Below are 16,262 nucleotides of genomic sequence, written 5' to 3' on the forward strand. Positions count from 1 at the left end.
CTGTGTGTGAGCTTTGCATCTTGCTCCCAAAAGATACTAAACCACTCCATGTTCACCTGGCAAACTTCTCCACTTCCTCCTCTTAAGAGCGACACTGAACACCAGCTACTCTGTGGAGTCTCCACAGCCCTTCCCATGTAGATTTAGCTGATTTTTCCCTCTTGTGCTCCCACTGTCCTTTGTCCACATCTCAACTATAGCACCTATCACAATGCTCTAATAATTTGGTTAATGTGTGGACAAGGACTGTGTTCAGGTTATCTGCATTACCAGCATCTACTTAGTGTCTGGATCATAGAAGGCATCTGATAAATGTTTACTCCGTGAGTGAATATACTTAAACATTATGTTTTTTTTCCCATATCCACACTTGTGTATGTGTACAAATGTCTATGAAATGAAAGGGACATAATTGAGCATAGATAATGCGTTATTTAACAAGTGATATACTTTGGTCAAGAGCATTGATTTGCCAATAACTATCATGATGCAAAATGGTGGAATCTTTTTGATGAAACTAGGAACAAAACCAGTCACCCCTCTAGTCATACATTAACCATTATATTAGGCAGCTACTAAATATACATGTTGGCTCATAAACCTTATTATGCGGTCTTACTCCATTCCTATGTCCTTCCAAGTTCATTTATTCTCTATTGAAAGGAGACTAACATCCTGATTTGGAACCACATGCAGAGACGGGCGTTTCTGCAAAAGTAGCACAGAAAGGAAGGGATACTGGGATTATTACTGTGGCAGCTCTCACAATTATGTGTGGAGGAAGATAGAATTGCGGCCAAGAGTGGATGCGTGTCACATTAAGCCAGCAGGTATGCATGACAAAGGCAACAGATCTGTAGGCTGTGAAAACTGGCTCATGTGAAATCACTGGCACTCACGTGAAGCAGCTGCCATAGAACATACACTGCACTGGAAAGTAAAATATTTCTCGAACATTTTTCCAGTGGACAATATGGCTGGGTCACTTAATCTATGCAACCAACACATAAAAGCAAATAGAAGGTATCATTATTTTGGGGAGAGTAAATGGGAAGTCACACCTAACTATCACTCTACTCACTTATTTACAGATTCAACATAGGAAACATCACCAGGCATTCTGCCAAGTGGCAGTAAATGTCAGCTATAACCCCACTCACTTCTAGCAATGAAGTAATAACAGGTATACATAAACCCACAGACTGATTCTAAGTAGGAAAGGAGATTACAAAAATAAACAGAGAAAAGACAGAAGTTCCTGATTCATGAAGACACGTTTCTAATTGCCACAAAATAAGGACAAGTCATCAGACACTTACATCTTATTCCCAGTAATAATGAAAGATTAGGCTCCTTGCCCTGAGCACGCTGATTAAGAATACTGCACAATGCTTTCAAGTCAAACAAACAACAGGACATTTCCTTGAACAGCTGATCAATCACAGTCAAATCAAATAGTGGCCGTTTGGAAAGAACTGTCTGCTGCCTAGATTGGTCAGCTTCCTGGCCCTGATCCAATAAAGAGCATGTCTCATCTGTTTGTCTTTGGTTCTGCAAGGATAAATAAAACAAACATCAGATTGTTACAAGAAAGGAAAGGTACTCAAAGCCATACAGGTTAACATTTTCCCCCAAGTCTATAAACAAAACAGTGGAGTCATATTGTATGCACATTAACCAAATTCAACTACAAATATGCAGTGGAAAAAAAAACACATAGAAAAATAACAATTTAAATAGTGGAAATTGTTTCTCTGTGCCATCTGATACTTTAGTGTATATCCAAAGGAGGAAACAGAAATCCAGTCTCTGTTTCTAGGAGTCTCTCACGTAATAAGCATGTTGGTTGTGTATGTATTTTTCTTTTTTGGGCCTCATTCTGTCACCCAGGCTGGAGTACAGTGTTACAGTCATGACTCACTACTGCAGCCTTGACCTCCTTAGGCTCTGGTCATCCTCCCACCTCAGCCTCCTGAATATCTGGGACCACAGGTAAACACCATCACGCCTGGCTAATTTTTGTATTTTTTGTAGAGAGAGGGTTTTGTCACATTGCGTAAACTGGTCTCAAACTCCTGGGGTGAAGTGATCTGCCCACCTCAGGTTCCCAAAACAAAGTATTAGGATTACAGGTGTGAGCCACCACACCCAGCCTGTATTTTTCTATAATGAGATTTATTCCAAGAATAAAAAGAACTACAAAGTAACTCTGAACCTCACACTCTGTGGTTTTTATTGTTAGTAGCAATAGTGATTTGATTACTTTGAAACTACTTTTTGCATGTTGGTGGGAGGAAAGCATCTATGTTAAGGTTGATAGGAACCAAAAACTTCAATGTAAGAGACAAAGAAATACAAGTATAAAATCAAAGAAGAAAGAAAAGAAAAACCCAACAACTCTGAATTGCTGACCCCCAAAATTGCTACCTTCTTATCCTGAAAACTGCTAATTAAAGGTAACTTTAATTAGCTTTCCAATTGGAACTGTATTTCAGAATAACTCAACAGCCTGGGGCGATGGCGAAAAAACTTTTTTATAGATGAATGCCAGCTAATAAATATAATAAATATATACTATACTGTAATTATGTGAAACTGTATTCTAAAACACAACAGAACTAAAGGCTTGTCTTTTTATAATAATTTTGGTAAGAAATAATGGAATTAACAAACAGACATATCAAAATCATGTCTTTAATCTGAAAATGCTCTATTAATATCTATAAAAATAAGCATCTGCTTAAATAGGTAGTGAATCATTCTTTCAAAGCAAATTGAATTTCTTCTACTCACTTCAAGCAATGCTTTTGTTAATCTCTGTACGTTTCTTTCTTTCTTTTCCAGCTCTTCCATCATCTTTTGAGTGGTCAGTTTTTCTTTAGAAAGCTTTCCTTGCATAGACTAGAATTTTTTAAAAATTGGAAAGCAAAACAGGTTAACATGTAAAGAGAAATCTCAAACAGAAGTAAGTTGGAATGTTGGCTCTGAATACTTTAGATCTTCTTTCCTCCCTATCCCCTTGGAGAATGAAGCCTTCACTTTTAAATTAATCCTGATCAGTTAGAGAGTGGCTGAAATCCAAATAAAAAAGAAAAAGAAATGCCAGTTTCCCAGAATACATTTGGATTTTTAAAAATTACAGTGTTTACCAAGGAAGTTTCTAATTTGTATAAAACATGTCAAATCTGAAGTTCCTACTTAATGTGGTATTACAAACAGTTCTTATTTCATTAACTTTTTATATGTTGAGAGTGTATTAGCAACAAATCTATACTTTTGTTTTACATTTTGCTTAATGAGATGCAAGATAATAAGATCATGATATCATCCCTATTTTCTATCATTTGAAACATAGCTCCCATCTTTCAGTGTATAGTATTTCAAGCAGTAAATATACCGTGAACTCTGGTCAAAGGTCTATTATGGGAATTTGATAAGCTAATTTCCTTCTTACTCCTTATAAAATTGCAAATTATCTAGACATGACACTATGGTGAGTATGCCAAAGCAGCATAAAGGACATTTTGAGTCTTTGGTTAGTGTCTTATTTTTCACCTATATATTAAACGAAAAAAATTCCATACACCCAATAGTGAATTCTAAGTGTTTCTATCAACTATTTTCCTTTTATTAGATGACAAAATCAATAAACATATGACCAGAAGAGAGGTATCATTTTATTTCAGGTCTGTATTTAGTCTCAACTCTGACAATATTTCAGGTTGCTGACCACCTAGAGAGGTATCATTTTATTTCAGGTCTGTATTTAGTCTCAATTCTGACAATATTTCAGGTTGCTGACCACCTAAATAGCACACAATCTACTACAAAGATATTTTCCTCATATTATCTTTGGATGGAATAAGAAAAGATAGCTATCACCATGGGTTGAAATAAGACTCCATAAATATAAAGCAGTTTTATCGGTAACAGATATTCAAACTTGTTGCTTTTAAATTTCATTTGTCTGCTAAACTCTGAAAAAAAATATTACATTTAGTAACTCCAAAGTTGGATAGAAATGAATCAAATTCTGTAACAAGTGTTTCTCCTTCCAGGGAAAAGTTGTTTTATATTCCACAAAGATGAGTCTCACAGCACAAAGTCAATATGGGGCTCTCTGATATGTGCATTATTGAAAACTGAAATTTCCTTTGTAACTTCATTAGACTGAATCAAACCTTATTTGATTAAATGAACATGGAGATTTATTCACCTAGCTGAAGATCTATGTTTTCTGGCTTAACACGATTATTTGGCTGGAATCTAGAATTCAACCTAAATTTTCTCAAGATTTGTGAATGTTTATTAGAATTACAGAAGAAAGGCATCATAGACATACTACTCAAACTCACATTCTAACAACAACAAAAAACTAAACCCAAGAGGTGTGTTTTCACGATATAATTAATATATATAACAGAATAATTATAATAATGATACATTATAATAGAATATAGTTCTTTAAAAGAGTGTTTTATATTTTTACCAATTCAGAGTCATGTTGAATGTGACTAATAATTAGCTAATAAATCCAACTAATATGTCCCTATGTAAGGCTGATTTTAATCAATGCAGAAACAGGCAATCTTCTCCATCAGAAAAACTGATACTGTCTGGCAGTAGTGTCATTTACACAAAAAGGAAAATCAGATTTCTCTTATGTTGCCTGAGTTCAAGGGAAGTTATCAAGAAGCACTTTAATAGGTAAAAGACATTGCAGATAGGCTTATTCTGAAAGGACCAAGTGCTGTACAATCTCTAGGATAATACTAGGTATGAGTGCTATAGTTGTCTGACAATAACATTTCGTCTGAAACATTAATTACTTCTCTATCCTAAATTGCATTAAGATACGTTTAAAAGATAAGAAAACAAGAAAGAAATTCTATCAAGAATAGTGTGTGTTATTTTACAAATACCTTTTGCAGAGCATTTTTTTTTTTTTGAAATCTCTTAAGCTCTTAAAATATACTTGCACAAACTGGTAGTACTTTACAATGCATAAATGAAATAATCTCATGGTTTCTGAAATGAGTGTTTAGCTTTGTGAATTTCACAATAACGGTTTATCATTCACTAGACATGTAGTGGATTAACAAAACTAAAAATTAATTTGCAAAAACCTACAACAGCTCTCAAATTCTCAGTTTAATCATGACATTTTAAAATTCTGCTAAGGTACTAACCTACAAGGTCTTTATAATGATCATCTTTGAAGTTGAAAAGTGGTATTAAGCAAATTTACTGTTTTGATGTAAGTATCGAGAAATGCCCCATTTACAAATAGCTTAAATGAGGGAAAACCAGGTGCGCCTTAGTTAACAGATTCTATATAATCCACAAACCTAATTTAAAAGGAATTATTTTGAAAGTAAATTTATGTTAACATTTTTACTGCACATATATACACATAAACATGCTTAACCACATAAGCAATTCACAAGGAACTTTCCTTCATGCAATCATTCATTCAGCAAAAATCATTGCCAAACACTGCTCTGTTCATTGAGTGATACATCAGTGAATAAAACAGTCAAAACTCTTGGCCCCTGTGAAACTTTATACTAGGAGAAAAAAGACCAAAAGAAATAAAATAAATATTCAAGTTACACAGTATCATATATTAGAATTTGACTAGTGCTGTGGAGAACAAACAGAGCACAGTAAGGGTCAGGAGGCTGAAATCTCAGGTAAGCATGAAAGACTGTGTCCCAGAGATACCCAGAGAGTTTCTGTCACTACAAAGGTTCTGGGACAGATGGTGTCTTCTGTGTTTGAGAAAAAGTAAGAGAGCCAGGATGGCTGAGAATAGTAGGAGAAAGAGTCAGAGAAGGAAGACAGCATGCAGAACAGATTGTATAGGGCCTCAGAAATCAGTATAAGAACTTCGATTTTTATTCTGGAAAAAAATGAGGATCCACTGAAGAATTCTGAGCACAGACATGATGTAATCCGATTTTTGTTCAAAAGGATCACTTAACCTAATGAGAGTATACTGTACACAGGAAAGGGTAGAAGCATAAAGAAATAACCCAGATGAGAAAGGAAGATGGCTTGGAACGGGGTGGCAGTGGAGGAGGCAAGGAAAAGAGGTCAGATTCTAGACATACTTTCAAGGCAGTAGAATTTGCTGACAAATGCGAGGTAAGTGAGGAGTCAAGGATAAGTCCAGGATACCTGGACTGAACAAATGGAAGGGCACAGATGCCATTAATAGGAAGTCTGAAATGTATAGCAGGGTGTTTATTTTGGTGATGGGGAGATAAGAAATAGAAAAAATAGGCTTTTTTATGTTTCTAAGAATCTAAGACAATGTACAGCTCAAATTCCTTTCCTAAGTTAGTTATCATCTTGTAACTTGATAAAACTTTGAAAACAATATGCCTGGAGTTCTGCTTCTAGCATGACAAGGTGAGGAGCTCCACAGACCCACCCCTCAATGAAATTGATGAATATTATAATTTAAAATTTCTGGAAATGGTCCTAAGAGCATATAGCAAATGAAGAAACATTTACTCAAGAAAATCTCTGCTTCACAAAAGGATTCTAGGAGGAAAAAAATGAAACAAAACTCAACTCCATTTCTGCCTTCTCACATCTCATTGGGATGGAAATTCTACTTCAGACTGACAGAGCCAATAACACAGGATTCCCTCTCCTCCCAAATCCTAGTTAGAGAGTTCTCTTCTCAGAAAAGATAGGGGATCAACATTTATCATCCTAGCAAAGGCTGTTTTAGGCAAGCACATACAACCAAGAGGTGGGGGGCTCCCCTCTACCCAGATCCCCTTATGGGATGGAAGCTTACATTGAGTGCAGAACCCTTGACCCTTGGCCCAGCTTGTGGGGCACTGGTTCTATTCTGGGAGAGGCAAGTCAAAAAGACGTAGACCTGCTGCCCCAATTCACTCCAGTGAGTGTTCAGCTACTAGAGTGGGGATACCATTCAGAAGTTTGTCACTGTCCCCACACCAATTAACCTGGCTTAAGAGATTTTCCTGAGGAAAAGTAGGCCATAGAACTAGAAGTTCCAAATGTCTCTCTATAGGAATTCACTTCATTTGCAACAGTGGGACGTTCAAGCCTTAGAGCACTCAAAAACATTGGAGGTTGTGGTGAAAGACAGTGGGCAGGATACTATTAGACCCACTAGCCCTAGAAGCTAAATCCATAGACTAATTACTTTCCCAGGGAGAAACAGAGAAATAGCTGTGAAGAATACTCCTGAGGTCAGAACAAATCTCAAACACTAACCTAATGAACTATTCCTTCAAAAGAGCTAGAATGGATCAGTTTGCGAAGCAATTTATGCCACAGGGTATTGTTGAAAACAACAGAATGATTGGCTGACAATTAGTGGAGCCTAACAGCTGGATATGGTCAAGAGTCACAAAAAACCACATATACATTTGTATGAAATGTTTAAAATAGGTATATTTATAGAGATAGGAAGTGGATCAGAGGTTGCTTATGGCTGGAGAAGTGGATGGGGGCTTAGGGAAATGACAAAAATGAGGCTTCCATTTGAGATGATAAAAATGTTCTAAAATTGACTGTGGCCTTGGTTCCACTTATCTGTGAACATACTAAAAAGTATTGAATTGAACACGAATTGAAGGTGACTTATATCTTAATAAAACTATTACTGCTTGAGTTCCTTGTCTTCTAACTTCTGGAAAAAATGTATTTTCTGGTTTATAAGTGAGATCTACCAAAATACGTTAAATGTGTTTGATGACACCTAAGTATCTTAGAAACTAAACTTGTTTTTTAAATTTAAATCTGTCTTTCTCTCCAGTTCCCACTCTTTGGTCCACTGAGCATGCTGAGGATTGTAATACTTCCTAAATGCTCTAGTTCTACTGCTAGACCATATGGCAAAGTTAGGGACTGCCTGAGGAACTTAATAATACATAATTCAACTTCATCCCAGAGACACTGATTCATTAGGTTCACAATAGGGCCCAGAAATACATATCTTAAAAAGTATTACAAATAATGTGAAAATTCATATAGATTTGGTGACTACTTACAGCACAAATAGGCCCAAGAACATTCTTCCATGACTCAAGTGAGCTGTCTTCCCTCGTACAACTCCCCACCCTGACATAACTGATTTTTCAAAAGTTAAATCCACCTTTTACACATTTTTTCTGACATATCTTAATTATGCAACTATAACATGCATACAACAGATCTACATGAACAGTAAAGACTGTTCTCTTTACCAGCACAAAGACTATAGTGAGTGTTGTTTTTTTTTAAGCTACTTTTCTTTTCATAGAAGGCATTTATTTGGCTGTCAGGTTTTTCAAAATTTAGTATTAATTTCTGATAAGAATACTTTTAGTTTTTCACTCATCATATGCAATTTTACAGAAGTAAATGCTTTCAAAATTAAACTTTAGAAAAAGTACTTTATTTCAAGACATAACACAATTTGGATAACAAAAAAAATAGGAGATAAACGTCGCACAATGTTAATGGGAAAACATTAAAGCAATCGATATTTAAAGGAGTTATGTTCTACCTATAAGACATTCCATTGACTTATGATCCATTTTCCCACTATTTCTATTGAGAAAAACTGCTAGATGAAGGATTTATGAGATTCGCTAAAAATTGGAATAGAATTTTCTTAGGCTGTGGGAACATCTCGATGTGTTATAAATAGAACAGACTGTCACAGTTTTGAGACTAGTGGTTCCAACCACGCCCGAGTAAACAGTCTTCAATGTCCTCTAACGTATTATTCTGTCTTCTGTCACAGTATAATTTGCTATTGATAGCTGTCAATTCAGACAGGCCATTTAAATGCCTAAGTTCTTGCAATTAGTAAATATTTTAATGTCAGAGAAAACAAGCAAACATTAAAAACCTCTACATCCTCTGCCAAAAGATTACAATAACAGCTCACTGAAAAAGGCTTATGGATGTAAAATGTGCTTTTGAGAAATAAGTAAGAAGGAAGGTAATGCCCAATGAAGAACTCAATCATATTCTGACTGTAGCCATATGTTCATGGAACTGACATGGAACATTTTACCGCAAAATGTCTTTATATACTGTATACTGACAGAATAAAAAACCTATAGGAGAAGCAGCCAGGCTAGCTCTACTAGTTTTATGGATATAACGAAGGGCAACACTTCTAAAAGGTCAATGAGTAAACAAGGTATTTATGTCAGTTAACAATATGACCTAGACAGCTGAACAAAACAGTAGATAAATCTGTATTTTTACAGCACTAAACTCAATTTCCAAATTAGCATATACTTTTACATGAAGTATTACTTTTTCTATATTCAACAACAAATATAGTATAACTAGTAGAGGAATTATTTCTCTCCAACTTCAAAAGCTGTGAATAAATAAACGTGCCAGTGACCTATAATAGGTAAGTATTTGACTTCTGTGGCAAAATAATAAACTATAGCTGTATTTTGAACACAGCATCTAAATATGAAACAATGCCCTATTTTTATCTCCTATAAATTGGACATAAAATGTACATAGCCTGGGATTTTATTTTTCCCTTTTGAGAGTAAATTTGAACTATATGAATAACTTGCTTATTCCCAAGGAAATGCAGTGCACCAAATCAAGACAAATGAACTTCAAACAAATTTGGTGTTCTCGACAATTTGCAAAGACATAAAGAGGCAGTAACACATGAAATTCTAACAGTACCAAGTTATCTTTGCCTACTGAATACTCCAAAATGGAAAAACATCCAAGCACTGTGGAGGAAGAAAGAATATCCAAACTATAGCGACAGTGAGTTTTTACATAAAATTAATACTATAGTGATAGTCAAAATGCATAATTAAAAATAATTGGGAGGCTCTCTGCTATCCTTAATTATACAGTATTTTGTGTTATTTTGGATAGGCGAAGATATTTGAAGAAATTCAAAAACAGAGCTATAGCATATGGAAAGGACATCATAATCTACATAGGTACAAGCTGGCCATTCTTTATGTAAGCAGATAAGGAAAAATCAGACAGCTTTAAAGAAGTAGGAAGTGAAGGGAGTTGCTCTATTAGGTATATCAGTTTGATAATATACCCATTCATTATGTCTATTAACCACAATAGAAAGCAACAGGAATATTTTTTCAACCCAAAGTGTTCTTTTCAGTGTCTCCAATGCTAGGGAAGTAATTAGTGTTCCTCTTTTCAGAATAAGCAATATTTTCAGGTTTTTATAGAGCATATACCTTTTAGAAAAAGGTTGTCAAAAATGACCAAATACAAACAAAATTTCTGTCTTTTTAAATGATGAGGGGCCAAAAAATAACATGAGTTTAAAACTAGTAAAGAATTTTCTCATTATGTGAGTCATATTCATCTCCAGCTTTGCTATTCAAATACCATCTTCACAAATATAGCTATTTTGACCAGCTACCAACATTTATTGTCTGTCTCTGTGACCTAAATCTATAGATCTCTGTCTCTAGATTTGCAGACCTTGATGGTCAGAATGGGCAAATGAGATGCTAAGAACAAAAAAGAAAAGAAATCCAAAAAAGATAGCCATTGATTCAAAAGACAAGACAACAGAATTAATGATTAGAGTGTCTAGGCCCAAATATTTGGAAGTAAATGCATCTCATTAATTTTATTTCAATTCTCTACATAGTTTGAAGAAATAAAAGATTTGTGTTTGCTGAAGCATTTTAATAACAAAGAACAGTATGGCCTATAATTGCATATTCTTCTACATATTCATTTATGTATGGTCATGACATATTTACATGTGACTACAGACTTGGTTAACATGTAAGATTAAATTGCAGTAGGATGCCTCCACAAATGGGGAAAAAAATGCACATTTCTTTATTTTATTTTATTTTTTATTTTTATTATACTTAAAGTTCTAGGGTACATGTGCACAACGTGCAGGTTTGTTACATATGTATACTTGTGCCATGTTGGTGTGCTGCACCCATTAACTCGTCAGCACCCATCAATTCATCATTTATATCATGTATAACTCCCCAATGCAATCCCTCTCCCCTCCCCCCTCCCCATAATAGGCCCCAGTGTGTGATGTTCCCCTTCTCGAGTCCAAGTGATCTCATTGTTCAGTTCCCACCTATGAGTGAGAACATGCGGTGTTTGGTTTTCTCTTCTTGTGATAGTTTGCTAAGAATGATGGTTTCCAGCTGCATCCATGTCCCTACAAAGGACGCAAACTCATCCTTTTTTATGGCTGCATAGTATTCCATGGTGTATATGTGCCACAAAAAATGCACATTTCAATGAATGCAAATATATACTGAACACCTATAATGTGACAGTATGTGATAAACGAAATCTTACAAGTCATTAAAGTTTCAATGCCAAAGTTCATGTGTTGATTATTCTTAATTTAGATTGAGATAACTTGTATTAGATTTACTACTTGGAAAATGTGCCCAAGTAAAATAGAAATTTCTTGAATTATGGTCCAGAATAAGTCACATAACAATGGCTGAGAAAATCTAACAATCTAGAGATTCTAATGGGTTATGGAACAACTGAAGTTATGTCTGTAGGAACAAAATAAAGTTTATAACCTCTGTCAATCAATCCATCAGGCTCATACATTTATTGATAAATAATACAAACAAAAGACAAACAAAGAAGACTATATAATGGCAAATCATTTACTACTTTTACTTTGATTTTAAGAAGTAACAATAAAATTAGGAGGTATAAAGCTAAACATTTTTCAGCAAAAGATGTCCAATGGCTTCCCATCACACTTAGAATAACTACCTCACAATTTCTGAACTCCAGGCTAACAGACTGTGCTGTTCTTAGAGCATACCAGTTATATAAAGGGCACTTGTTGCTCCCTTTGCTTGAAATGCTCTTGCCCTGGATGTCTTCATTCAGACCCCTGTTCAAATATTGCCTCTTCAGGAAAAACATCAAGACCACTCTATTAAATGTAGCACTCTCCAGCCTACTTAATTTTTTAAAATAACATTTTTAACAGCAATTTTTTTCATGGCACCTGGCATTCATTATATTGGTTTTGTATTCTCTCCAACTCACCCCACTAGAATGGTCAGGCATGTGACTTGTTCACTGATGAATCTTTATAATTTTTGAAGGATTAATTTACCAAACAGCAAAAACTGGAAGATTAAAGAATTTGCAACTCTACCTCAGTGCTATACATATTATCTTTCCATAAGATATATGCATGCTTTAATATCTGCAGGTTTAATAAGCATTAAGAGTATATCAGAATATAGCTAAATTAAAATAAGCACAAAATATTCCTTACCTGAATTTCTAAAATCATTCTGTCAATCTCATTTTGTTGGCTGTCTATTATCTAAAACAAAAAAAAAAATACATCTGATTCAAATAATTTTTACATGGCTTCTTAAAAGTACCAACATTTCAAGAAAACATAGCACAGAAATTTATAAATTTATTGTTAAGAAGGGTCTTTTTAAAAAACTGAAAGTATCGTTATGATTTGGATCACACAAGTATAAAACCACAAAAGACTTCCTCTAGTTCTTGATAAAACTTTTCTCAAATTTATACAATTTTTAAGAATAACTTTGAGACAGACTGAATAATTAAGGAAGGAAAAAGATATCCTTTTGTTTTGACTTTTATTTCAATTATTTAATTTGGTTTGAATTGCTATGGTCCTTCAAACAAAGACATTCAAACTAGAAATTATATAAGCAATTAAATATTAACAAAATATAAATCACATAAAGTAGCTATAAATTATGTATCTATACACACATATCCACTTAGTATGGATTTCACGTTTATGATCAAGGTATCTACTGACCTTACTAGCAGTCTCATTTTGTTGTCTGAGATTATCATTTTCATTCTGAAGCTGTTTTGCATCTAACATGGGAAGGCGGATTCCATCTTCAAGGCATCTTTCTACTTTTTGTTGCAAACTATTTCAAAAGACAATTATATGACGAAAATAAGCTGTATTTGCTGATTTTGGTAATGATTTCAACATAACTGATGTCCTTTTTAGGTTCTACATTTTTTAATCAACCAATAAGCAAGACCCACAGACAGTATATGAAAAAGTGTTATCTATATTTCATACAAGTAAGAAGGGTCCATAGTTAGCTAGAAGCTGATCACCTTTTCAGAAATGGCAAATTTTGAGACCAGAGTTGCTCAGTATGTGACATCCTTAGGCCCAGATGAAGTTCTTCATTACCCAAATCTGAGCTCTGAAGTCTAACTCGTGTTCTTTACTTTTCCTCTAAAAGCAGGGTTCCTTAAGATGACTGTTGTACAGAACCTAAGAATATGTATACACATCTTTTGTCCTTTATTCTAAGCTCAGCAGAAGTTTGCTTGTAAGAATAGCTGTTGCCTAAACCATCAGAATTACATTTCCCTTTCATTTCCTTTTTTTTTTTTTTTTTTTTCACTTTTACTTTAGGTTTATGGGTACACATGCTGGTTTGTTACACAGATAAACTTGTGTCATGGAGGTGTGCTGCACAGATTATTTTGTCACCCAGGTACTAAGCCTACTACCCAAGTTATTTTTTCTGCCCCTCTCCTTCCTCCCACCCTCCACCTTCAAGTAGGCCCTAGTGTCTGTTGTTCCCTTCTCTGTGTTCGTGAGTTCTTCTTCATTATAACTTGACAGAACACTTTCTTATGCTATCCATGGAACACAGTTGCATTTTAGAAGGGGAAACAACAAAAGTAAGACTGCAGATTCAAAATAAAAAGGCAAAAGGGGCAGAGGGGGAAGGTGCTAGAAAGGAAGAATAGTAATGTTTGGTTAAAAGAAGTCACATCATTAGACAATAATTACCAAAACAAAACCAAAATAATAGCAGCAAGAAACCGGAAGCTCTACTTTAGCTTGAATCATACTCAAGCTTTGCAGAGTACTAAAAGGAAGACTTCTTATAAATTGGGTTTTGATATTTTCATTATTTTTCTTTTTTTCAAGAATTATGGCTATTCTATGCTTTGTCTTTCAAAAACAGAAGAAATGTCCTATCTAGATTGTGAAAAGAGAACTGACAGTCCTAGATGGTACAATAAGGGCCTCAGATGTTTACAAATAATGGTGCCAGAGAAATCTGTATTTATTATCGATGTAGTATACTGCTGTGTAATACACTGTCATAATTATTTGCTTTTTTCAGTGTAAAGTGTAAAACAAATTATTTCTATTTCAGAATGAGTTTTTTGTTTTGTGTTTTGTTTTACCAATTCAGTGTCAAGACACTACTTCCAGATATTTCATGAGAAACAATATGCATTAAAAATATTAAAGTCTTTCAAATAAAAAAAATGAGCCAGCTATGAAGAGAAGAACTGTCATGGCAAAATGCCCAATAAAATTTATTTCATATATACATTTTTAGGTTATATAACATGTTTAATTCAAAAAGTAAAGTATCTCTTAAAGTGGTACCTACTACTGCATTACTAAGGAGCTCACCCATCTTTTTTACTTTAATTTTCATGTCTAATGGGAAGCTTTTCTTATTTATTGTATAAATTGCAAAGGTTCTTAAGTATTCAGAGAACAGGAAGCTTAGAAATATTACATAAAACAGATAAATGTAATTATATAATTCACAGTCACATATACTTCTGAAGTTCTTTGGAACTAAAGGAATATTATATTATAGAGCTGAAAAAACTGTGATACCATCCTCAACCCTTTGATCCTTCATATCTATTTGAAATCAAGAGAAATTTTCAGACATGGTATCATCTCTGATAGTATCAAGATGAAATTTAAAAGTGGAAAATGTTATCTGAAATGCACCGTACTAAATCTTTCCAAAACAAGAATATGAGGCTCAGTGTTTCCACAGAACCTAATAAAAGATAAAGTCTAAATAAAAGAGAAAGCATACAATCATATAAATATGTAAAAGCACACAACAGAACAAAGCAACATTCAAATTATTTTCAGGTGTTGCTAATTCTGTTCCTAAAGCAACATAGCTTTAATTTATAATTATAATGCTCTATATGACAGAACAGATATAGTGTCTCTTTTCATTTTATCAGTAAAGATGAAAGAAAAAGCTATATGGTTGAATTAGTGCAGATCAGGAAGCTGTTCTGACACTAAAGAACAGGGCATAAGATGAAAAGTTATAGAAGGGAAAATTTAAGAACAAGCAGCAGAAAATAGGAGACAAAAGCAGAATTAAAGGTATATGATTTTTTTTGGGAGCTGAGATGATAAGAAACATGTGTTTTCTCATTCAAACTGAATTGTCCCAGAAATCAAAAATATTTTTGCACTGACACCCAAGGAAAACAGTAGGACAAGGCATATTTAGGACTCAAAAGTAGTAGTAAAGCAATACTGATATGAAATTAACACGGAATCAGATGGATTTTTATTTAAAAGCTAAGAATAAATTGAATTGTAAAATTGATGTAAGTATGAAGATTGCATTTCTTGCATTTCGCTTCTGTTCCTTTGTTGTTTTATTCTTCAGGATAGTTTTATCTATTTATAGTTGGTAATATTAAGGTTTAAGTTTTGCAAAACAGAACATCCATATCTATACATATAAAATACTTCCTTAGGTTTTTCAGGGATCCAATATTAATTTCCAAGTTTAATAAACACAAACTGAATTTGCAAATGGTACTTACAACTGTATTAATTGAGTCCCATGAGGCAAGATATGTAAGTAAGTCTGGAAGACAGATGGCAAAACTGCTGTATCTTTTACTTGCAGTAAAGTGAAATAGGAGCCAATTACTTCAATTTGATATATTCCATTAAGGAGTGCAGTTCAAGTATTTTGCTGGCCCCTTTTTTGTTATTTACAATTTTTACTTATTTTTTTTTATAAAGCCATTAGATAAAGGGTTTGTATTAATATTTTCAGTCTTCATTTGTATGAGTTTTTATTTTTACTATTTTCAACAGAAACTTTCAGCAAGATATCAATATATTGTTGAGCCTCCCTAATCCAAAAACCTGAAATCTGAAATGTTTCAAAATCCAAAACTTTTTGAGCATGGAAATGACGCTCAAAGGAGATGCTCATTGGAGCATTTCAGATTTTGGATTGTCAGATTAGAGATGTTCAGTGGGTAAGTACTTGGCAAATATTCCAAAATCCGAAAAAATCTGAAATCTAAAACATTCTTACTCACAAGCAGTTTGGAAAAGGGATGAGCATCCTGTAGTACATCCTTAAATTAAGGAGAGTAAAATAACTTATAAATTAGTTTAAGTAAAATGTTTTATGAAAAATATGAATAAAATA

At 34.0% G+C, this 16,262-nt stretch overlaps 1 protein-coding gene across 2 annotated transcripts in view; it reads right to left on the minus strand.

Annotated features, from left to right (window-relative positions):
* Positions 1 to 16,262, minus strand: part of CEP85L (centrosomal protein 85 like) — a 248,816-nt gene that overhangs the window by 7,035 nt on the left and 225,519 nt on the right. For both annotated transcript variants that reach the window (XM_030928400.1, XM_010353245.2), the window contains 4 exons: positions 12,812 to 12,929; positions 12,284 to 12,334; positions 2,794 to 2,901; positions 1,320 to 1,551 (listed from right to left, as the gene is read on the minus strand). In XM_030928400.1, coding sequence (XP_030784260.1) covers positions 1,320 to 1,551; positions 2,794 to 2,901; positions 12,284 to 12,334; positions 12,812 to 12,929 — 509 coding nt within the window. The remainder of the gene's footprint in view (positions 1 to 1,319; positions 1,552 to 2,793; positions 2,902 to 12,283; positions 12,335 to 12,811; positions 12,930 to 16,262) is intronic.

Source organism: Rhinopithecus roxellana, chromosome 4 (genome assembly GCF_007565055.1).
Source record: "Rhinopithecus roxellana isolate Shanxi Qingling chromosome 4, ASM756505v1, whole genome shotgun sequence".
NCBI lineage: Eukaryota > Metazoa > Chordata > Mammalia > Primates > Cercopithecidae > Rhinopithecus > Rhinopithecus roxellana.